The sequence below is a fragment of the Lytechinus variegatus genome, chromosome 5 (genome assembly GCF_018143015.1).
Source record: "Lytechinus variegatus isolate NC3 chromosome 5, Lvar_3.0, whole genome shotgun sequence".
NCBI classification, from domain to species: Eukaryota; Metazoa; Echinodermata; class Echinoidea; order Temnopleuroida; family Toxopneustidae; genus Lytechinus; species Lytechinus variegatus.
Genome location: NC_054744.1, coordinates 40,955,085 through 40,980,004, shown reverse-complemented (window position 1 = coordinate 40,980,004; position 24,920 = coordinate 40,955,085). Strand labels below are relative to the sequence as shown.

At 37.2% G+C, this 24,920-nt stretch overlaps 1 protein-coding gene across 1 annotated transcript; it reads right to left on the bottom strand.

Annotated features, from left to right (window-relative positions):
- Positions 1-442: 442 nt before the first annotated feature.
- LOC121416166 (MAM and LDL-receptor class A domain-containing protein 1-like) lies at positions 443-24,782 on the bottom strand. Its single transcript, XM_041609645.1, has 20 exons — positions 24,219-24,782; positions 16,224-16,406; positions 14,951-15,219; positions 14,242-14,329; positions 13,403-13,549; positions 12,719-12,987; positions 12,221-12,311; positions 11,522-11,686; positions 10,707-10,975; positions 9,691-9,781; positions 8,816-9,010; positions 7,805-8,079; positions 7,301-7,391; positions 6,090-6,290; positions 5,656-5,915; positions 4,732-4,793; positions 2,591-2,751; positions 1,921-2,198; positions 1,382-1,472; positions 443-1,068 (listed from the first exon to the last, which is right to left on the bottom strand). The coding sequence occupies exons 1-20, from the start codon at positions 24,292-24,294 to the stop codon at positions 797-799; spliced, it is 3,534 nt and encodes a 1,177-aa protein (XP_041465579.1). The 5' UTR covers positions 24,295-24,782; the 3' UTR covers positions 443-796.
- Between the last annotated feature and the right edge of the window lie 138 nt (positions 24,783-24,920).

Genomic DNA, 24,920 nt, shown 5'->3' with positions numbered 1-24,920 from the left:
TCTTATTTGAATAAAAACGTTAGAAATATATACACAGTACAATAGCAGAATTGAAAGAAAAGAGAGGATAGAATATGTTGGTAGGTGGTAACATACACCAAACACACAGCAATGTAACAGTAACAGGTAGAAGTAAACATAAGTGGTAAAGTATGAGTAGTAGAATATGCAAAAGAACTCAAGATAAATGGAGAAACGTTTTGCAAGTACACCTTTAAGGATCGAGTGTATAAAGGGAATATTGCTTTGGAAAAAATGTAATTATGTAATTATTGTGTATAATACGAAAAGTTTTGGAAAATAAAATTGCTGTCAATTTCCAGGCTGGATACGATGTTATCCATTTCGCTTAAGTACAGAATCATCTTTGAAATTAAATCAGTATCAAACTTTCCTGGAGGATTAGGTAAATTTTTGCTTTGGCTCATTCTATATGAAGACTATTATGCAGCAATATTAGGAAGGGGGGAGGGGAAAACAGATGGATGGGGAAATAGAATTCTTACAGCCATGACAAATATCTTTACATATCTCATTCTTCATGTTCTAAAATATCCTAAAAATATAAATCTACAATGACTCTGCCAAGCTAGCCAACTGTTTTTGTTCTGCAGATGTGACTCAACATCTAGACAATGTTTTGTATAACCTGGAAATCTAATCATTTTATTGCGTAAAGTCCATGTCTTAGATAGAAAATCAGATATATTCCCTACAATTATCCAGAATTCATGAAAATAAAAACCGCCTACAAAACCTGACAAAAATCAAATTTGGAATGTGTTTCCCAGTCCTATCATGCGTTGGCAAGATCGGGTTTGTCATAGACTGGGTTAGCGATGCCAGCTTCCCCCGGTAACGAGACCGGGTTGTTATCATTATCCCGGTTCTTATACTTTATGGCGAGTGGAGAATCACCAAAGCCTGATCGTCGAACGTAGAAATAGGCAACGGCAAGCATGATGATGACAGCGATGATGACTAGAGTTAGGATGACACCAAGGGCGACGCTGGCTCTTGAACCACCGCTACGTTTTTGGTTTTCCCGTGCAGCCGTCCTTGCCTTCACTGTATGGAGGGGGTGGGAACAAAATAATTAGTAGTTCTGAATAAATTTGGAATTCATAGTGCAGGAATGAAACACAAACTACCCGTACTCATATTTTTTGTAATTATCAGTCATTTTTGGAATTATAGATCAAAGAGACTCCAATTCAAAATAGACAAGAAGAACATACATACGAGTATTTGTAAAATTATGAATATGATTTGGCTTTCCTCTCTGCAGATAACATATGACTATCACTTTGCCATGGCACTTTTATATGGTATCAGTAATGTGAATTAAAAAAACACATTGAAGTTCCGAGAAATAACTTACCCACGTTGCAACTGGCTTGTGAAATGGTGATGTTATCTACAGCAATTATTCCATCAGTCTTATTGTTGCCAAAGTATGTGATGAATTTGATCTGGGAGAAGATAAAAGAATATTTTCAAAGTAATATTAAAAGGTGTTTTTTTTTATTTTTAAAATGGAAGGTTATAAATACATATCTAGTTTAACTAGTATAGGAGTCTAGCAGCACAGGGGTCGAACCAGAATTTCATAAAAGAGGGGCAAACAAAATGTAATATATTTTTTCTGTAAATAAAGAAAATGTTTTCACTGAAAATGAAGGGAGTGGCACCTGTTTTGAAAAGAAGGCACCATGCAAAATCTTAAGCAAAACTAACGACAGCTGCCCTCTTTAGATCCGTGCAATAGAAATTTGTGTCACCACCTTGTCAACCTAGACTATCTGATGTGCCAACTCTTAGCTTTTTCAGTCCTACTTTATATGCACTTCAAATTATGTAGGGCTATTGGCCAGGATTAAATTAGTGGATTCATTTCAATGCATATTCATCAAACAATACCTGAAATAAGTCTTTATCTAAGAGGCTCAAATCAAGATTCAAGTCAAAGTGAGTCCATGTTGGAGCATTGGTGGTGTTGACAGTTTGCAAGGACCTCCAGGTCGAGTTCTGATATTCAAGAGCAACTACAAGCTTCATAGCAGGGTCATTCTGAACAGTTACATCATATGACAGGCAGTGGTCTATGGCCTTTGTTGGAATCCTGGGCGGGTAGAGGACTGCTGTGTCACTCGGAACTTTGGTATCACCTTTGATGTATAAGAATGAACCTACGGGATCTAGAAATCAGAATATAATGTCATCAACAACATAAGTGACGATAATATGGGACCAACTTTAATAATAATAATATGTCAAAGTCCCTTCGTTCCCCAATCACCACATCATCCAAGTATAGGCAATGTATAAGCTGCCAATATCACTACCACATTAAGAACTAACTATATGTGCTAACAGTATAATCATGATTTACTTTCCCTATTTATTACCATTGCCTTGATAGATATAATTTCAATATCATTATTATTAGTATTACAATCATTATACTGTCATCATTATCATCATCGTCATCATCATCATCACTAAGTACTACCACTGTTGATATTGGTATCATTACAATGTTAGTGATGATGATGTATGAATGGAAGAACCGTGAATATGTAGAGCTCACCTGAGGAGTTGGTGAAAGGAGACGGGTCAAAGCTCAAGCTGTCATACCAAATCCATTCTAACAAATCTGCATCTCCTTGACGATAAAAACAAGTCTCAAAATCCTTGTCAAACCCACACATGCTCTCTGGCTCAAACCCACCGCATGGTTGGCGGAGAAATCTTAAAACAAGAAGATAAGCAGTAAAATCAAACAAAGTCCTTCCCCAGTTAAAGTGACTGACTTTAAAAATTTTATTCACTAAATCCTGAGATGATGGGATTAATTGGCAAATACTTTTCTAATATTTTATCTACATAACACTTTCTATAGTTAGTTCTTTAGTTTGCATTATTGAAACAGACTAGGCAACAACTGGTTTAGGCTGTATATGAGGGCAATACATTAGAAAATTTACAAAAGAATAATTAAGTGAAATTATATACTTTAAAAAAAAAACCTATATGGCCTATGAACAACAAATGTTGTTCATGGTATGTTTTAAACCTACAAAGATTTGGAGGAAAAAAGGTGTGAAAATTCTCAGGACAAAGTTTCATGGACTATCCCTATGATATAATAGGGGAAGGGTGAAGTGTTGAAATAGCCCAGTGTTTTGGGGGTTATAACAATTGAAACAGAACATTTAGTCGCACGCACCACGAACCATCCTCTCTGGAAAAGATACAGTGCGCTATCGGGCCTCACGATTTCACCACAAACCGTCTACTCTGTTACAATGCCCACTGTAGCGTAAATAATTCACTTCAAGAAAATATAAAGATACGGTATGAAACTTTAGAACGTAAATCGAACGAAGACACCGGTAAATAATTTGCTATCATTGTAGTTGCAGGGGCGGATCCAGCTTTCGTCGATGGGGGGGGGCAAAAAAATATTTTCATCAACATTTTCTCGATTAGCCGCTATAATCTGATGTGGTTTTTTTTTTTGGGGGGGTTCAGGGGTAGTCCTAACAAAAGACTGAAGTCTTAAGTATATGTTAGATTTTATTGTTATAAACAAGATAAGGTATCTCGTGTTGTCTAAATATCTAATGCGTGCGCGAAGCACGTGCTAAAATTCTTTGATATTTTATGTCCTTAGAACTGAAGATTCTGATCATTAAAGTATTCAACTAAACAAAGCGAGCACGAAGCGAAATTTCATTATAGTAACGTGAAAAGGGACTCAATTAGGAGTTTTTAGTGATTGATGAAGAGGATACATAATCACCAATTAATTAATGAGAGTGCGAAGCGCGAGCTCAAAAGTTTTGATATTCCGACCATAAATCTGGACAGTCTAAGGACATAAAATATCAATATTTATTTAAATAAAGAACAAGCTGTGTGTCTTAAACAATTACATGCGAGCGCGAAGCACGAGCTTAATTTTTTGATATACTGACATGATAAAGGAGCATTTTGACAATTTTTGGAAAGAATTTCCAAAGAGGATAGGTATCTCACAAATAAAACAATGCGAGCGTGCATTTGAAATAACAATTTGTGTAAATCAACTAAATAATAAAAGCTTGATGTGCGAGCTAAAATATTGTATACAAATTGATTTCAGAACTGGATATATTAAGTGTCTTTTATCCTATTGAATGGGATTCATCACACAGGAAATGCGAGCGCAAAGCGCGAGCGAAAATTTTTAAATAACGTATATTTTCCAATTCTTCCCCTCACCCTTTTCTTGTTTCCTTTCGGGTTCGAGCCGGCCGTTAAGAGGCTGTAAATTACACATCATGAGTATAATACCTCTTTCTTACTTTCCTTTCTTTTTTCGTAGTTTCTATAAAGGTCAAAAGTACACTTTTTTCTGCAGGTTGTCAAAAAATACGGGGGGCCGGGGCCGGCTCGGCCCCCTCCTGGATCCGCGCCTGAGTTGCACTTATTGCTGGTTTTAAAAAAGCTTTTCTTTAAATGCGTTTTCTGCCTAACGAACTTTCGCATCAAAGTGTGCAGAGAGGACGGTTCGTGGTGCGTGCAACGATTTAATTGTGGTCTTCCCTTTCAACTAGGTATTTGAATTTCAAAACATTACTGTTGAACCTGAGGAAGAAGAATCTTGGTGAAATGAAAGTTACAGACAGAGATGCACAACATCAGAACAATTAGACTTTTTATGACAATTTAAAAGATGTTATCTACCTGATGTCATCGATTCCAATATCTCCTTGACTTCCTGAGCCAACCACTGCTTCAAAACTTATCTGAAAGTTAAACAATAATAGGAATACTTTCAGGATTAATGGAAAATGGTTTGCAGGAACTTAACTAGAACATTTGGATCACACACAATTATAAGAGAGGAGTAATCGGATGAAATTTTGACGGAATGGGTTCACATCCCACCACTGCCACCTAATGTGTGAACTTATTGATGTTCAAACAACGGGCCACTAAGGATGATGGCATCATTATAATGGTGCTGGATCATCACTCCTGATTGCCAACATGGTAGTAAGGGAGGGACCCACTAGGCTTGAATGGCATTGCAATTTTGATTGTGTGGCTTTGCATCCCTCTGATGCCACTTTGACAGTAAAATAGTAATGGGGCATTGCAAGAAACTTACAATTAATTGCAAGTCTATATTTGGTTCCTAAATCAACCATTTCTCTATAATTTGAATGTAAATTTGCAAGCAATTGCTAATCTGCTTCTTACAAGAACGAGAGTGTAATCTGATTGGCTGTAGATACAATTTATCTATTAATTGCAAAATTGCGACAGAATATTTGCAAATGATTGAAAATATTTTCGTGCAGCACCCCCTAAGAGGAACAAACATCCATAATATCATTTTGATGGCCTGGGTTCAGGTAACGGATGAACAACATACATGCCAGTGTATATATAACCATAGATGGTATCATAATTGATCGGTAATACCAATTTAACCAAAAACATAGTCAATATTCTTAAGGCGCAAAGGATGACTACTGATATCATTTAAAGATAATGTTGCTTGGTTTATTACTAAAAATAAATAAGAAGAAAGAGCAAACCATGGTAAGATATTGAATGACCTATTAATAAACAAAACGTGTACTATTCTGTCAGGATAATTACTTGATAGTCATCTACAATGTCTTTTATCTCCACGTATGCTGACTGCCAGCGATCTGCCAACTTGGTTGCCTGGAAGATAGACTTTTCTTCAAATCGCGGAGCACTCCAGTACACTGTCAGTGAGCCAATCTCATCTCCAGTCATAAAATAGAAAAACTGCAGACACATGCGTTCACCAGAAGAGGCAAGAGGAGGGGTAGTAATACGGGCTTTATCACCAGGGCGCTGAGGTTGTGATGCCTCTGCAAACAAATAGTATCCTGTAGATGGTTTTTAAAAGACAAAAAAATACAGAAGAGATAAAGTGAAAAAGACAGAAAAAAGAGAGGGAGGAGGAGTGTAAAAAAGATGTTGTCGATCATGCAGTAAATGCTTTGATTCACAGAGATGCAAAGGAAGTAATCAAGTAAAAAGAGACTCGAATTATGGATCACCTGATGAATTCATGAAGGTATGGTCATAAGGTGGTCCTGTGTTTATAGTTGATGTTCTGCCAACATTACGTTGCCATCGGAACGTAAGAGGACGCTGCCACCAGTATTCCTCTTCATCCTTCTGTATATAGTTGCACATCCCATCTCCTTGCCCATCTTCAAAGTTGCAATCAGCACTGATTGGTTGAGTCGTTGGTGTAGCTGTAAAAGAAATAAATAAACACAAGTATGCCTTTGTAAAGTTTGTTATCAATTTGTAAGCTATCAGTTACAGATACAAGCTATTCATGTTGTGTTGTTGGATTGGCAGAGGAAGGTTTTACTGAATGTTCTTTTTCCCTAAGTATTTCGCTCTCAATCAATGGTGAATACAATTTACTATTATAAGCTCCTGAACTCCTGCAATTTGATTGGCCAAACAAAAGTTGCATTAATTGCCAGCATTTTGGCTCAGTTGGTAGATCGTTCGTCTCACAACCGGGAGGTTGGGGGTTCAAACCCCGGCCGCGTCAGACCAAAAGACGTTAAAAGATGGGAGTTGCTGCTACCCTATTTGGCCTTCAACAATTATAGGGATAGAGCCTCGTCGATCTGGCGCTGCACGGTGGCTGCCGGGCCCACGATCAATTGGGCAAAGCAAATTTTCAGAGTATTTCATGGCATGTCTATTTCGAACAATAAATTATGGATTTTCATGGATTTTTTTGGGATTAATTGCCAGCATTTTGGACTGATTTTATACGGTTTATGAAACAGAGCCAATGTGCTTCTGAAATTTTCGGTTTCCATTGGCTTGTTTGAAAGATTCAAAAGGCAGAATATTTCAGAGAGCATACATGATCCTCAGTCATTTGAAAGCAATACAAGCATATCAATAGCATTATAATCTGAGTATTCTAAGAAGTACACATGCAGTCCAGTAAAAAAATACATCGATTGGGAGAAACCCAAGATTGATAAGCCGCAGGCAATTGTTTTTCCCTTCACTTTTTGATATAACAATGTTTTGTACTTTGTTAACTTTACTCTTATTGTGTGTACAAGTATGTTTGTTTATTGACTGCTTTGTTTCTTTTTATCATTATTTTGTAACATTTTGCTGTCAATTAATATAAAATTGTGGTATTGGATGAAATTAATGATGATATCTGAGAGAAAAAAAAAGAGAAGAAGTGGGGGAAGAATGGGGAAAATAGTAGATGAAATCTTACGCCTGATGCACTTTTGGTTGAGAAGAAATACGTCATCAATTGCTGTTTCTGTTGTTGCCCACATATAACCAATAGTTCCTTCAAAGACAATCTAAAAAAAAAACATGATTTTGAAAGTTAACATAAAAAATGTGTGATAATCAATTTTTGACTTAGCAAGAGAAGGGGAAAAAATGTTCACTAAATGGTAACAGTATTAGTCCTGCTAAAAAGCAGACTCGATGAAAAGGTAGTTGTTTTGTCAAATGAACACTCCGAAAAGGAATTTCTAATTCAGCACTTACAAAACTTGCATAGTGACTGCACTTTAGAGTGATGATTTTCTACTTCAAATCTGAATGATTAAATCAGCACTTGGAAATGCAGTCACTTTACAAACTCTGTGCTGTTATTTTATAGAGTGAATAATCTACAGTTTCATAATGTAATTTAAAAGTAAAATAAGTTAATGGAAATGAGAATAATCCTACAGATATAGTAAGAAAATGCATAGTGCAAACTCACGTAAAAGGGATAGGTTGAGGGTGGAATGTCAAGAAATGCTTGTTGCCACTCGAGACCATGATCACCAAAGAAGACGAGGTCGGGGTCAAAGGCCAATGTCTGTCCATGTTTTACGATGTAAACATTCAAGAAATCTGCCAATCTTCCGTTGAGAATAAACCAGAACGAGAGACAACGTTGGTTGGGAGAACCCTGGAGAAGAGGGGTCAGCGTTCGAGCAAAATCGTTGCTTAAGTGATTCCACCATTCCATGATCTGGAGGACCATAAAATGACCTGGTTTAAAAAAAAATAGGATGTAAAGATAGGTCAGATGTGTCATTTATGCTAAGTTATTAAACAACAAATTCACCACCCCAACACAATGTCTTAAAAAGTAAATGACAATGTTAACCATCACACCATCATCTATTATTAGAATCAGTCTTAGAATAAAAAAAAATGTATACTTCTGTTTCACTACCTTGATTGATACCAATATCATAACCATCTTCATCCATCATCATCATCATTATCATCATCATCATCATCATCATCATCGTCATCATCACCATCATCATCACCATCATCACCATCATCAATATCATCAATATCATCATCATTATCATCATCATTATCAATATCATCATCATCACCATCATCAATATCATCATCATGATGAGGATCATCATCATGATCATGATCATGATCATCATCATCATCATCAGCAGCATCATCACCAGCAGCATCATCATCATCATAATCACCATTATCATGACCATGATCATGATGATGATCATCATCATCACCAGCAGCAGCATCATCATCATCACCATTATCATGACCATGATCATGATGATAACAATTATCATCACTACAAGCCTTATCAGAATATTCTCTCAATTTCATCTCCTGAATAAACCCTCTAAGCAATAATAAAAACATCACTTATCAATTTGTAGATATTCTTTGTGGGGGGGTATTTACTTTTGTATCACCATCAAACATATCTTTGTAAATAATGAGGTCATACCTAGACTGTCTCCTCGGGTGTGGTCCTTATGTACCGTTTCGAACCACCACCTCCATGTTACTGTACCCTGATGACGAGCCCAGTCAAAGACATCATCATAAGCCTGGATGAAGCCACAGTCATCCTGTTCAAAGGTACAGTGAAGGTCACTCCGAGGACGCGGGGTGGTGGTTGCAGGTGGTAGATCAGTGGTAACTGCACAAGGAAGATCATTAATAAAGGTCATATATGATGAAAATACAAAGTGTTTCCAGGTTTAGTGTTATTTTAGGGTCATTTCATATCTCACATAGAAGAACCCAACAAAGCCCCTTTCTTAGTTGTACAAATGGTTCCAAAAGACATGTATTTATACTCTGTAAACCCCTTTCTGTATTTCAAATGCAATGGCCAGTAGCTACTAATGACATCAAAACTTCCAATTGGAAATCTGCCCTGGACCATATTTGTAGAGATACGAGTGTTATTGGTTGTTTATGCTTTACATGCATAGATCAATTCCTTGCATTTGTGCTGAGAATCTCTTTTTGCACATCTACAGTGATTTCATAACACATTCTGTTTCATGAAGATGTTCAAAAAGTTGTATGACCACATGTTTGTCTCAGTTGCTGAGCTTAATATGCACATATTGATCAAAATATAAACAGCAAAACATATTTTCAATGTGTAAAGTATATTTTGGCATTAGTATGTGAAACTACAATTATATAAAGATAGGGATAGTTACTAAATATATCATGAAAAATCTTCAGGCTCATATTTTTGTACTTTGTTTGCTAGTTGTACCAAGTCAGGTATAATCTTACAAACACCCTTGGAAAGCCAGCAGATTAATTTTTATTTCTTCAAATATTATCAGAGAATATACTTACATGGCGGACAGGTTCTGCTTTTATAGAGCTGGATATCATCGAGAGCCACGTCATCTCTTCTAGATACTCCTCGCTTTCCTTCAAATACAATCTTTATCAAAAATAGAATGAAATAAATAATATTACTGCATAAAGGATTGTCTTCAAGGGATGATATCACTACGACTTTGCCTGAAGTTCAGTGCCTAGATGATATTGAAATAACCATTCTTTACAGTAACCCAATCCAGAACAACTCATGTCATCATATTAGGTTAACATGTTTGGTCAAGCAATCATGTAATCAGATCATTCAAGAAAAAGACCCCTAAATTCCCGAAAGGCCTGGTCCAATTTGTAAAAATTATCAGTCAAGTACTAGTATACAAATATTTGGGCCCAATTTACCTGATGTTTTTTTTTTTATTATTAGCCAAGTATACAAAGGTCAGGTTAACTGGACCTGACATTTCAGGAAATCAAGGGACCATTTTCTGGAATGGTAATATGCAATAACCCAATGGGATGGCACAAGCCTTCAGAACCCTCTGTCGGAAATGTTAGGGAAGATTTTTCCTGAAACATAGGCCTCCAGTATTTCATTAGGGATAGTACCATACCATTGATTGCATATGTTTCAGAAAAAAAATCAACGAATATCCAAAAACTGCAAGAACTCCTTATTTATGCACATTTTTTTGAAATATCAGGAATGCACATGATGACCACCAAAGGAAGAGGGGGAGAGGGGAAATTGACTGATTTGGGGTTTCTTGGATCTACTGATCATGTTCTTCAAAAACCCATACGTTACATTCTTTTTAGGTGGCAGCGGTGGGATATGAACCACTACTGTAACTTGGTATGATTGTATCACGGATCAAAACCTTCGTTTGGGCACATTGGCCTTCTTCTCAACCTGTACTGCAATTTCATGGATCAAATTTATTGATATGCTTTGATATAAAATATAGCTGAATCGGTACGATCATAAAAACATGTTCACTGATTTTCATCAAAAACCAAAGTACTTTCACCTTAAATGGCCTATTGATCTTATTAATGGTAAGTGTTGCCCGATGCCAGAAATCGCCTTGGTCACCACTCTGGGTCCAGTCAGGTTGTCCTGGCAAGATACCATTTAAATCCATGATGTAGACATTAAGCTCTTCGACATCCGTACCATACATATGATACCAGAATTCAAGGCATGATGGTCTCCTCTGGGCGGGAACGTCGGGTGATGTCAGGCGTGCTCGACCATTTCTAGGTGTGTACCAACTCGCCTCAATGTACATAAAAAATCCTGAGAAATAATGGGTGAAATGAGAGCCCTATAACCTTTATTTAGTTGTTAATGGTACAATGCAGGTAACCAAAACTTTTAATAATAATATAATAGAAAGACACATGTCATGGCTTGGAATCGAACACACATCCCTCGGCTTGAAAGACAAGAGTATAAACCACTTAGACCACGACACCCCATGCAACTCTACATGACAATGCCAATGGAATAGTTTTCATTTTATTCTAGAATTTGTAAGTGATCCCAAATGAATGTTAGATATATGAATTAAAATTGAACTCAATTGACTTAATTCAAGTGATGAATTATGTAAATATATATTTAACAATACTAGTTTCTCGTAAATTAAGGAAGTGTGGTGCTTTCTTAAGCAAAAGGGTTAAAGCCAAGCTATGACTTTTCAAGTGATAGAGAAAGCGAGAAAAAAATTTGAAAAGAAATGGAGGAACAAATAAAGAGAAGATAAAGAAGAATAGTGAGGGAGTGTGAGAGTAAGAAAAAGAAATGAATCAGCAGTTTACCATGTAATCTGGTAGACCTTACCCAATTCATTTCCAAGTGTATGGTCAACCTGAGGTCCTGTAAATCTCCACCATGTACCCCGATTAGACCAGGTCCAATCAAATTGATCATCTTTATTCTGCTCATAGTAACAGATTTCAACTTCCTCAAAGTCACAGCTCACACTGCTGAAGTTCTTGACATGATCTGAAATAAGAATAAATATAATTATATATATATATATAAATATAACAAGTCGTTTAGGCCAACAGATTTCAAAACCTTGTGCAAACTCACTACTTGGCATATGATCCATATGATGACCAAATCTGATGGCATGCAAGACAGAATGACTGTTCAAGATTCGAGAAGTTTATTTTATTTCCATGACTAATATAAATCAAATACAGATACAAATCACAGTATGAGTACAAAATCAATTTTACCTCAAAATAATTATATAATAAAAGCTTGTATGAAATAGTATTAAGTGTGTATGGAAATGAGGAGATCCACTAAGAAACTAAGCTGTTCAACATCTGATTTGAGCAAAGTCTAAACCTTTTGAAATCTTAGTTCCAGATTATATATAATTCCTCACCATTATCCTGTTTCAATATGCCATTCAATATTTAGCATTCCCCCTTCCACTCTTTCCAGGTTCCCTGAGTTAGGGTTAACGCTGCATGTTTCACATGAAAAATCTGTTTTCTGAAACTTTAAGAATCCAGTTATACTAACGTTTTCCGGGGCACTCGGTGAACGTAATATTGACATCATCTAGGGATATATCGCCTCGATATGTTTCCCCTCTCTCCGCTTCAAATATAACCTGAAATAAAAAACAAAGGAATAAAATGGGTGCACAATTATCAACCATAATATCTACCAGTATATTGGTCATGTAATCAAAATATAAAGTGTATGCTCCCAAATCAAAACATTGCTATAAGATTTTGAGCAAAATCTTTTGGCCAATTGCTTGGTCAGAGATTTTGCCCCTTTCATTGACAAACACCTGTGTTAAAATACATGTAGATTACAGTAATTTGTTTGGTCATACATGAGTGAGAAGGGTATGATTTTTCTTTGGCATTTCTTGGATTTGGAAAGTCCATTAATAAATCTATTGAGAAGTAGACAATTTAGAATTAAAATCAACCAGTCACTACTGGATTCTGTAATTCCCATAGGCTTTGTAGAGGGACTGTCAGGTTCCAATAGCCAAGGGATTGATACCTGATAATCGTAGGGCGTGGTGATTATAACTTCTGCTGCACGCCATCGATCGCCTCGATTTCCCGAAATACTCCACACTGGGTCACCGATGTCGTCTGAGGTTGAGTTTTTGATATGGACATTGAGGTCACCCATCAGGCTTCCGTACATGTGATAATAGAAGATCATGCAGGATGGTCGACCACCGTGACCCGCCATCATCGGAGAGATCAAACGAGCAACATGGCCTTGTCTTTGTGGCACGGATGCCTCGATGAACACATAGTGCCCTTTCAAATAAACCACAAAAAACATCATGCAATTTCATACAGGATCCTAAACGATTACGATGTCTGATAGAACATATATCAATAATAAACAACCTGGGGGCATTTCATGAAAGGAAATGTCGGACGTTTAATCCGACAAATCTCATTTTATCCGACAGTTACCATAGTAAATGCATCTCAGCTAATCAACATCAGGGAAAGAATGATCTGACAACTTGTCAGATGAATATCTATGAAATACTCCCCTGAAATCAGGAAGTCAACATTATTGTTTTGCTTGCCATCTGCTTACACAGAGCTGCTTATTATGTTATTAGCTGCGGCTGTAAAAGTATAGAAGCTTGTTGGGTTCAACAAAGCTCCATCTATATAATGAGATTTGGTGGGTTCTAAGTGATGTAATTTCTCAACCTACCGCTTGCATTCTTATATGTGTTGTCAGACTTTGGACCGGTCCTTCCAGAACCCGTACTGCCAGAAATCCACCAGAAATCAAAGTCATCAGTTGTATCTTGAATGAATCCACATAGATTTCTTGTCTCAAAATCGCAGATAAGGCTGTCTGTGTAAGTAAAATATATATGGAATCCAGCCCATCAATAGATCATCAAATCATCAGGATTGTATAGCATATTTGTATTTGATTGCAGGCTTAAAGTCATAGAAAATCTAACTAGCACAACGCTGAAATTTCATCAAAGTCGGATGTAGAATAAGAAAGTTAAGAATGTAACATAAGAAAGTTAAGACATAGACTTTTGTTTATTTTTCACAAAACAGTGGTATGCACATTTCAGTGATATGCAAATGAGACAGTCGATGGTGTCCTTCACTCACTATGTCTTTTGTTTTTTATTGTAACATAATCATCAGTGATTTATCTGGGAATAAAACAACACAAATGAACCCCAACCCCAGATTATTTTTATAGGGAGGACAAGATGACTTAGTTTCTCTTTATTAAATTACTAGGGTATTATAGAGTTACAGGAATAATATTGATCTGTTTTGCTCTTCTTCTCTCTTTCCTTTCATTTAAATACTACTTGAACAATCATAGGAGGTGGTCGGACCTTGCCCTCAACCCCCCCCCCCCCCCCGACCCCAAAGAAAAAAATGCAGATTCAGGCCTCGTACTATCATGATTCATCGAGTCCGTTTTACCCTGAGATAGTCAATTTCAACATGAACAATGGATGTAACCACCACTGTTTTGGGGTTACATCCATTAGTTGGGGTTAAAGATGTACTTACCTAGAGGACACACTTTATCAAGGATCATTAAATCATCGATTGCTACATCGCCTCTGTAGCTCTCTCCAACCTCACTCTCAAGTACAATCTAAAGAAATGAAAGCCAATTCTAATGGGTTATTACATTGCAATGTATGGCACTATATTTTAACAAGCGACCATTTATTCTGGAAGGTAACCAGGGGCCGTTTCATAAAGCTGTTCGTAAGTTAAGTGCTTAACCATCGCCAATGCATATACCATTTTTACGTGCTTAACCATCGCCATTGCATATACCATTTTCCACAAGAAAGGATCACCAGTCGTTCTTAACTTACTAACAGCTTTATGAAACACCCACCAGGTCTTCTGTTTAGTATTGGATCACTGAGTATATAAAATATAGGCTGGATATTAGGTAGATAACTATGGATGAAAGGATGGGTAATTGTTTGTATGATCTAAATAACAATGAATGGATAGAAATATTAATGTCTTTGATTACATTTAAACGTTATATTGGTTTGATAATATTTGTTCTGAAAATAAGATCTTAAAAATATGCATCTCGTTCGTAGCTGGTGCTTCGCATGTTTTTCCTCATCACAGTCAGTATTAATAATTGCTACATGTAGATACTGAGGTCTATACATCTACAGTGGTAAAATGCATGAGATAGATTTCTCCCATGCATTATAAGTATAAAAATATAAATACAAACAAGCTTTACTTGGTAATCTTGTGCCTGAGGCGGGATGGTGATCCCAGATTTCAGCCATTTATTATCTTGATGACCACTCCATTGCTGGAGCAGCGTCGGGTCATCTGTACCGTTGACGATCTGGAGGAGAACTCGGAGCTTCCCGATGTCCTCACCGTTCATCTGATAATAGAATGCTAAACAGAGGGGCGTGGTCGATGGCGGCATCACAGGAGAGAGAAGACGGGCAATGTGGCCATCGGTACGTGGGCGGGATGATTCGGTGTAGATATAGAAACCTATTTTAAGGAAAGAAGGATTTATCATCATCTCTTTTGTTCATGTCAGTGTATCTCAACAGTTATTAACTAGTACGGTACTACCCAGGGGTGGCGGAACGCATTTTAGGTGGGTTTTTTTTTTGGGGGGGGAGGAGGGGGGGGGGGGGGTGGGTAGCCCAAAAGGGCACTTTAATAGGCCTATATGTCAACATTGGCATATTTGTGCAAACCAAATACTTTTCACCCTGAGATTATCATCTGCGTGTAGTTGTGTGTTTTGTAGTAATTAAGTTGAGCAAAGCCTTCTTGAAGTGATTTCTGATTAATTTTGGGGGTAAAAAAATCAAATCTGAAGTTGTAAAAACTTGCTTTTTGTTCAATTGTGGCGCTAATTACTGTTAACAGGGCATCCTTGCGAAATGTAGCGAACGCGAATCGCGAGCTCAAACTTATGGAAATTTCTTGTAAAAAGACAAAAACTTAACATTCTGAGCAGGCCTTTCTTATAAAGAATTAACGCGAGCGCGAAGTGGCGAGCTGAAATCTTTTGATATACACTGACAAAAGTATAGGATACGTATTTCACCAGTAGATTAATGCCAGCGGGAAGTGCGAGCTTAAACCTTGTGATATTCCCACCTGAAAACTTGACATTCTAAGCATTTTTTAACCCTGAAAGGATGAGTACCTTACTAAACAATAATTAATGCAAGGACCCCCTGTCCCCCCCGGCTCCGCCACTACAACCTTTAAATTTCCTCCTCTTTTTCTCCTTCTTATTCCTTTTATAAATTATGTTCTTCTTTTTCTCTTTCATCCCTTTCTTCTACAATAGTTGAGTAAAGGATTTCAGATTATGAAAGAGAGGGGCAAATTTAGAAGAAAAAATAGGCACAAAAGACAATAACTGCTATATCATTTATTACAAATTATCTTTGGGTGATTCTCAAAATATAAAGGAGCGCATCCCCTACGCCCCGCCTGGATCCATCACTGTAGTAACTACAACTGTTGATACTTACCTTCTGTTGATCCGTAGGTATGATCAAACCTTGGTCCTGTATTCTCTGTAGCTGTACTACCAGCATGTCTCGTCCAATCAAAATCATCCAGAGCATCTTGTATGTAACCACAGAATGGATCTGTTTCATTCTCATAGTTACACGAGAAGATAGGGTTTGAGTCAACATCGGATTGACCATGACCTAATGTATAAAGATAACAAAAAGATATAAGATCAATTCACACAGTCATGTATCTTCTTCTTGTTCCACTCCTCCCTTCCACCATTTCATCTTCATCCCCCCTCCTCCCCTCCCTCCCCTTTTCCTTTCTTCTCCTCCCATGCTCTCTTTCTCTTCCCTTCTTCCTTTCCACTTACCTTCTCCATTTGTATGTTTCTTCTGTTTTCCTCTCTCTTTTAATCCTTTGCTTCCTCTTCACCATCCTCTTATTCCTAAGTTATTCCTGCCTCTACCTCCCCCTATTTCTCATATGTTTCTAAGTCATTAACCCTCTCCTCTTTCCCCCTCCTATCCCCCCTCGATTGTCTACTTTTTATTCTTCAAATCTGCTACCCTCATTCAGAAGATATTGTACGTAGGGGGGGGGGGCGTCAATAAATAGGTCTTTGACTACGCAAAGAGTTTTTATGGAGGTAGAGTGGGGGTATCGTGGCTAAGTGGGCAAGTCCACAGACTTTGAACCACAAGATCCTCGGTTCGAATCCAAAAGCGGCACTCGCGTCCTTTAGTCTACATTTACTACTCTCCACCCGGGTGTAGTAGATGAGTACCTATATGAAGGGGTTCACTAATTGACTAATTGCTTGGGCACCTGATCAGATTATCGTTATGCAAAAGCCGTCATAAAACTACGTACCGCTGAGCAGGGCCTCGGGAACGATTTTTGTTTACCGGGGGTGTGGATGTGAATTTGAAAAGCAAAAAAAAGGGGGGTTTCTCTACGAAAATTGAGGTCCAATTGGTCACGAAAAATTTGAAAAGGAAAAAAAAGCAAAAAAAAAAAAAGGATTTTACTACAAAATTGAGGTAATGTTTGCTTCATTTTTTTCTCAATTTTTACACAGCTTCCAGAATACCTGATGGTACTGCCTATGGAGAATAATACACGCAAAACCCCCAAATTCTTCCCAGCGCCATGCCGCTTAGAAACATTTAGCTGTACTACACTCTAAAAAATGAAGTGCTAATTTAGCTCTTAAAGATCGTGTATAGTGACTGCATAGTGACTGCACTTCGGAGTGCTGATTTGTCTCGTTCAAATTTGAACTAGACAAATCAGCACTCCGAAGTGCAGTCACTATACACGCTCTTTAAGAGCTAAATTAGCACTTCATTTTTTAGAGTGTATAAGCGCAATTTAACTGTTGCATATTATTATCATTATGATCACTTTGTCTCGATGAAATTTGACAAGCCCCCTAAAACTCTAAATTTTCTCTTTTTTCTTCTTTACTCAATACTTATACCATAAAGCTATTCTTATACATATGATAATCACATGTCTCTGTACACCTGCTCTTTTTTACCCACTCAAGAGTTCACTATATATAGTGAACATTTTCTATATTATAATATAGAAAATGGGAGAAAATGATAAAAACCCGTGCGACGACATAGACCAGAGTCAATAAAATGAATGAGAATAGATAATAGGATAATAGGAATTAATACACTTATGTCTAGATATAACAAAAAAAAAGAAGAAAGAAAATGATGAATAAAAATTGGTATCTGAATTAACAAAACAATATATAAAAAGTTGAATTATCAATAAACTAATTTTACACAAAACGTAATGATAAAAAATATTTGCATACAGCCTCAAAGAACTGAAAGGTCTATCAATAAATTAAAAACACGGAAATAATAATAACAGTAAACGACAGAGAGAGAACCCCCTCATTTGCATTTTTAAATTCATTTTCAAATCCATTCCATCCGATCCCTTCTCTACCTCTGGCCAAGTCCCTCTCTCCCTCTCATTCTCCTCTTCTCTCTCCCTCTCTTCCATCGTTAAACTCCCAAGGGTGGCATACATGACCCGAACTCAACAAATTTGCTTCTTATGTTTTTACTCTAAGCAGGTCAAATGTTAGCTTGTGTGCCACTCAGTACCAATACAATTTTATGGAATGTATATTCGTCGATCCGGTTGAAGTTTTAGTAGTAGCATGAGCTTTCCAACACCCTTGTAATATTATCATTCCAACATTCTGTACAAGATATTTTCCCGTTTTTCTCTCTATTAGTTATCTGTGGTCCATTATCAATCCCTCAAAATGAACGGTGAGTACAAGAAAAAGACCTTCACGTATATTTCCCATCCTCATTCCTTGAAATTGAAGGAGAAAGCAAACCTGAATGCTCTTCCTCCTATCCTTCTTTTTTATCGAATAATTGAAGAAGGAACAGAAAATGATGATAAGAAAGAAAAAAAAAACAGAAGACAGGAAAAAATACTGAAAGTAATAATAATAATAATGATGATGATGATGATGATGATAATAATAATAAATAATGATAATTAATAATAATATCAATACAATAACACGAATGAAAAGAAGAAGAAGAAGAAAAAAGGGGGTACAATCAGAAAGGTAATCTCAAAATTGTTCAGATCGGAATGATTTGGTTGACTTTGTTTGTTCACCAAATAATAATTATTTAGGAAACTGTATATATATTATGTACGCAGGACATAAGTATCAAGCAATCATATTATGATTGAATGAAATAAGATAACGTTAGCATGAAAGTAATGAAAAAAAAAACACTAAACGATCCGACAGGATGTTTGATACCTGTTCATTAATCATAAAGTTTCCATTCATCATTTAGTTTCAGATAGCATGAGTAGGTTCATGTGTCTAAAGATTTTTTCCATTCGAGCAAAGAGGAGGATATTCCCAGCCCTAAATATTCTTCTCCCTTGGAAAAGAAAGCTTAAACATGTTAAAGCTGCAATTGATCGTTATTTTTTTAAATGTGGAATTCGTGTCAGAACACTAGCGTACCTATGGGGGCAGTCTGCCCCCCCCCCTGACGAGTCACAACCCATGCAAGGGACGTATCCCTGCCCCCTGACGAGCCACAACTGATCCATGACGAGCCACCAGTGGCCCCCTCCTTTGAAGTTGAAGACCCTTTTTTTTGCTTGTCCATTTTTTTTTCTGGTACGAAATCCTTTATTTTTGGTTAAAGACCTTTTTTTTTTGCGTGTCAAATTTTATGGCGGACGATTTTTTCGATTTTGCTCACCCGGCCCCCCTGCGCTACTGTGTCAGAATAACTTATTCGACATAGTCAATGTCATCTAATTATGAAATAGGAATATAATCAAACTTGTCAAGTTATTGTGTTAGTCATTGGGGTGGGAAAAGGAGGGAGTACCTACCACCTTCAGCGCGAAGCGCAGAAGTTTTCAATAAAAAAATAATTCAAAATTAATTCCTAAAGAACAAGACTATTGACGGTCTTCTGGGAGTTCATATATGGAAATTAGAAGTGACTTATCTGTGAGGAATATACTAACTGTCGCGTTTGATTATTTTACACCTTCACTTCTCGATTTTCTTGGTTCTGAAATCACCTTGTAAAAGGAGCAAACTCAATAAACACATTTTATGGTTGCAGAAGGCAATGAATCATTGATACAATTATCAAAATATAATGCCTAATAGACATTCAGAATATCGTTATTCGATTACGTAATATTTAGAATTCATATGTACATGTAATTACCAATAAGGAAATGATTTTGAATGATGTTCCTAAGCACTGTTTGAAGACGTAAAAATTTGTGATATATTTCCTATTTTTTAGCAAGCGCCATGAGCGCCAGCTATAAGGCGGATACCTGCGCTTTACAAGAACCCATCATCATCATCATCATCAGGAAATAATTTTGATTTCATGGTATTGTAATATTATGTTCAACTTGAAATTCATCTATAGATTTAAAGTATGTTTGTGTTTTATGATCATATTCAGAGAGATTTTTAGAAGAATATATTTTGTATTACTATTCCCTTGTAATTATAGATTGTGAAGAAATGTGTACAGATTCTTAGTTTACTTTTGGAATAATATCATAGGCGGATCCAGCTTTTGGCGAAAGGGGGGGGGGGCGCACTGCCGAGCGGCGCACATATTTTTGCACTTCACCGGCGCCATAAAAGAAAATGTTGAAAAAGAAAAAGGGGTAATGCCTGACCCTGTCAAAACACGCACACGCACACACACACACACATGCATATATATATATATATATATATATGACTCATATAGATATATATGACTCATGAGATAGAGACACATATTTCACCGACAAATTAATGCGAGCGCGAAGCGCGAGCTGAAATTTTTAAAGTATACTGACCTGAAAACAGGAAAAAGGTGCCTGTTTAGGACTGTTTGTAGTAACTCATGAGGAGGATACATATCTCACTACACAGATAATGCGAGTGCCGAGGGCGAGCTGAAATTTACTTATATTCTGACCAGAAAGCTTGATATTCTAAGCATTCTTGGCACCAATGATTAAGATGGGTATCTAAAAAAAATGCGAGCGCGAAGCGCGAGCTTAAAATTGTGATTTTTCGATCTGAAAACATTACAGTTTAATGTACGTTTTAATAAAGAACAAGATTATATCCAACAAAAGATTATTGCAAATCGAAGCGGGAGTTCTTTTGAGGTTCAGAACTAAAAACGGGACATTCTATTCACCTATTTAATCATGAAAAGTATGGGGTTTTGCTACAGAAGTGATGCGAGCGCGAAGCGCGAGCTGAAAATTTTTATGTTCCAATCTGAAAAGCGGATAATTTGAGCACGATTTTTAATAAAGAACGAGTTGTGTAGCTCAATCTCGTTTGCTGATTTCTGTGTAACATTACCATCTTATTGTTTTTGCACATGCGGAATTATTGGGGGAGGGCAAAACGATCATTCTTGACCGCGGCGCCGATCTAGATTTGGTTAGCAATAGGCCCTTCATTATTCTACCGGCGCTTATTTATTGAAATCAGGGGACGCTGATCATTCTTGACCGGCGCCGATTTAAATTTAGGCGGTGCCGGTTAAGACAAAGGCAGCGCCGATTTGTCTTGACCGGCGCTGCGATTTAAACAAGTAGTACTGATTATTTTTACCGACGTTACGTAAGATTCAGGCAGCGGCAATCCATAATCGACTGGCGCCGATCTAGAACCAGGAGGCCTCGATTATTCTTGACTGGCGCCGATTTTTAACCAGGTGGTGCTGATTATTCTTGACCAGCCCCGATTTAGATATAGGTGGCGCTGATTATCCTTGATCGGCGCCGGTTAAGAACTCAGGCAGCGCCGAGTTTTCTTTACCGGCGCCGATTTATAACCAGATGACGCCGATTGTTCTTGTCCAGCGTCGATTTAGATTTAGGTGGCGCTAATTATCCTTGATCGGCCCCGGTAAAGACTCTGGCAGTGATTTTTCTTGACTGGCGCCGATTTATAACTAAATAGCGCTGATTAGTCTTGTCCGGCGCCGATTTAGATTAAGGTGGCGCTGATTATTCTTGATTGGCGCCAGTTATATGCAGGCAGCGCACTGCTACCGGCGAAGTTGTTGGGTAAAGGGTAGTTAAAAGAAAAAATAAGGAAGATGATATGATTACGCTTTGCTGGGGATAGTCTTTCCTTTACTGTTGCTAATGTTATATCAGTGTATAATTTTTTTTTAAGCAGCGCCTTTTCCCTTTCTTTCCTTTATTTTTAATTTTTCAAGCGGCGCCTTTTCTTTCTTTTACTTTTTTTATTTTTTTATTTTGAGCGGCGCCTTCGGCGCCGCTCAAATATTAGGGGGGGGGGGGCGCGCGCACCCTGCGCACCCCCCCTGGATCCGCCGATGAATATATTGAATTGTTTTTGCATGAATTCTGAATTTCTGATTCAATTGTGTAAATTATTTTGTGTCATTCATTGTTTTTACATGTTATGTATAATTAGGAAGAAATAAAATATGATTTTAAAAAACCCCTCTAGTCTAGTGTCTATATTGAAAGAAAACTTCAAGGTCAAGTCCACCCCAGAAAAATGTTGATTTGAATCGATAGTGAAAAATCAAACAAACATAACGCTGCAAATTTCATCAAAATCGGATGTAAAATAAGAAAGTTATGACATTTTAAGTTTCGCTTATTTTTCACAAAACAGTTCAATGCACAACCCAACGATATGCAAATGAGAGTCGATGATGTCCATCACTCACTATTTCTTTTGTATTTTTATTGTTTAAATAATACAATATTTCAATTTTTACAGATTTGACGATATGGACCCACCTAAGTTAGCCATAAACTGTTAGAATAATGGCAATTCCACATGTTCAAGGAGAAATAAAACTTTGTTTCACTTTGAAATGTCTTTACTTTCTATTTTACATCCGAATTTGGAAAAATTTTCAGCATTGTGTTTGTCTGATTTTTCTCTATTGATTCAAATCAACATTTTTCTGAGGTGGACTTGACCTTTAATAGCCCGGTAGTATAATGGCCAATGGGCGTGCCTACGAATGAAGGTTGCCGGGGCTATTGATGGAGTTTCACATCTGCCCCCCCCCCGGCCTGGGGCACTATAGACCCTCTATATATACCTACAACTATTGTAGATCAATATTACTTCGGAGCGAAATTAAACACGACCTGAATATATTCGAAGTGGGACTTGAACTTCTTCACATTAAAGTCGGCTCTAAGTTTTGTTGATGAAATAAAACTTGAACTAGAGAGACATTCTATACAAAAGTTTGCATATTCAGACCACTTCCTCCCAGTGAGGGGTTTGCCCATGCAACAAACTTTAGTTTGCATGGGCATTGAATAATTTCAGCGGATCAAATTTTACTCATATCCCAGGTCCCCAGTGCTGTTTTAAAAAAAAAAACATTATTAGATATGCCATTGAATACTGATGGAGATATCCTCTAGAAGACAAATAAATAAATGAATAAATGAAATAAAAAAAATAGATAAATATGAAGCATTCTTTGTAATAAGCGCTAAATACATACTGTTGATTGTTATCATTATTAATCAAACAAAATTAATGAATATATATTTAAATTAATTGATAAATAAATAAACTAAATAAGTAAATATTTTCGGGGTGGGGCTATAAAGACAAAGTTAGACTTTAATCAATTCATAATCTACCTCTCTATCTATTGCAGCAAGGTGTTTTCCGAGGCAAACAATACAAAATAAGAAGAGAAAGAATTTATACCTCATTCACATTTGAGATCCGGTTTGTCAGACTTCTTATTGATGAGTGAATCAATCTGCGATAAGGTTGTGAGGTCAGGGACTCGTCAACGGGGAAATCAAGCAACATTTGCTCCAACCAAGCAGGAATAGTATGTAGCATACCCGGGGTAGTATGCGGGTATATGTTTTTATCTTATCTAGTCCTACACGACTTCAATGAAAATGACAGAACAAAAACACTTATATTGATCAATTGAGCGGAGATGGAGGTTGATAACCCGGTTGATAATCATTTCATGGAAAATAACTTATGAGACTCAAGACAGGTTCATTCAATATATTTTAAGCTATTATGTTACACATGCATGCCGAGATGTCAAAAGCCATATAACCGTGAGGGAAAAAGGTAGGCTTTTTTGTCAAAGTATGGTAAACCGCATTGGAAACACGTCAATTTCACATCTACAACTTCCTCCACCACCATGAACTACCACCAGGATCACTATCTCCAGCTCCAGGAGAACAACCACCCCCGGCAACCACCATCATCATGACCATGGTATAAATATAGTTAGTGGGCGTATGTGTTGGGAGGGGAGGGGGGGGGGGATTGCATACGGCTAGTATTTTGTTACCATACAAAAGACATTAATAAAGTTGCGGATATTCGTAAGACATATTATTTATTGCTACGTGAGCATAATGAGTAGACCTGATAATGAATATAAACATATTTCTACACAACTTACCTCCCGACACAAACAGCATAGCGAGGACTAAACTGATCGAACATGAAACAGCACAGATACGATAACACAAAACCATAATGAAAGCACAATGTAAGCTATTATCCAAAGAAAATAAAAGATTCCACACCGAAGATGAATCAAGAAAGCACAAATGAAAGAATGTTCAGATTGCAGAACATTTTATCTTGCGAGGGCCCTGCTACCAGTGTTCGGTACTACTTGTTGACTGGTATATAAGAGCAAGCTGGTATACGCCCCCTGTAATTTGACATTGGTGACCGCGGATGAGGATGAGAGGAGGATGGAGAGTTATTTGCGTCCCAGACGTACCCCAGCAGAGGGTCGGCTAATCCTCCTATTACCCTGTCTCCCCGATTTAGCCTCAAAACAGGGAGTTTTGACCCACGACATGCTACTGTCACAAGTGTATGCGTGGTATCAATAAGGAGGTGCTGTTTAATTGGTGTCAATCTGGTGGAGGGGTATTGAGGGTTAAGACTACTCGACACACATGTACGCAAACCCGATGATTATAGGCCAGGAGGCTAAGCTCAATTCCTCGACCATGAACCCAGGATTACATATTCCAGCCCCCTCCCCCCCCACCGCTATCAAGTTATGCATAAAACTTTGTTAAATGTTAAATCTATATTTTAAACACGGAAATTGTTTTCAACCGATGATTTAACTACAACAACCAGT

Excerpts from the sequence above, each read along its gene's own strand:
- LOC121416166 (XM_041609645.1), bottom strand. The coding sequence starts at position 24,294 with ATGGTTTTGTGTTATCGTATCTGTGCTGTTTCATGTTCGATCAGTTTA. Across the intron at positions 9,782-10,706 it reads AGATCAATAGGCCATTTAAG|ATTGTATTTGAAGGAAAGCG; the intron begins GTGAAAGTACTT and ends TTTTTGATAAAG. Across the intron at positions 5,916-6,089 it reads TACCTTCATGAATTCATCAG|GATACTATTTGTTTGCAGAG; the intron begins GTGATCCATAAT and ends AACCATCTACAG.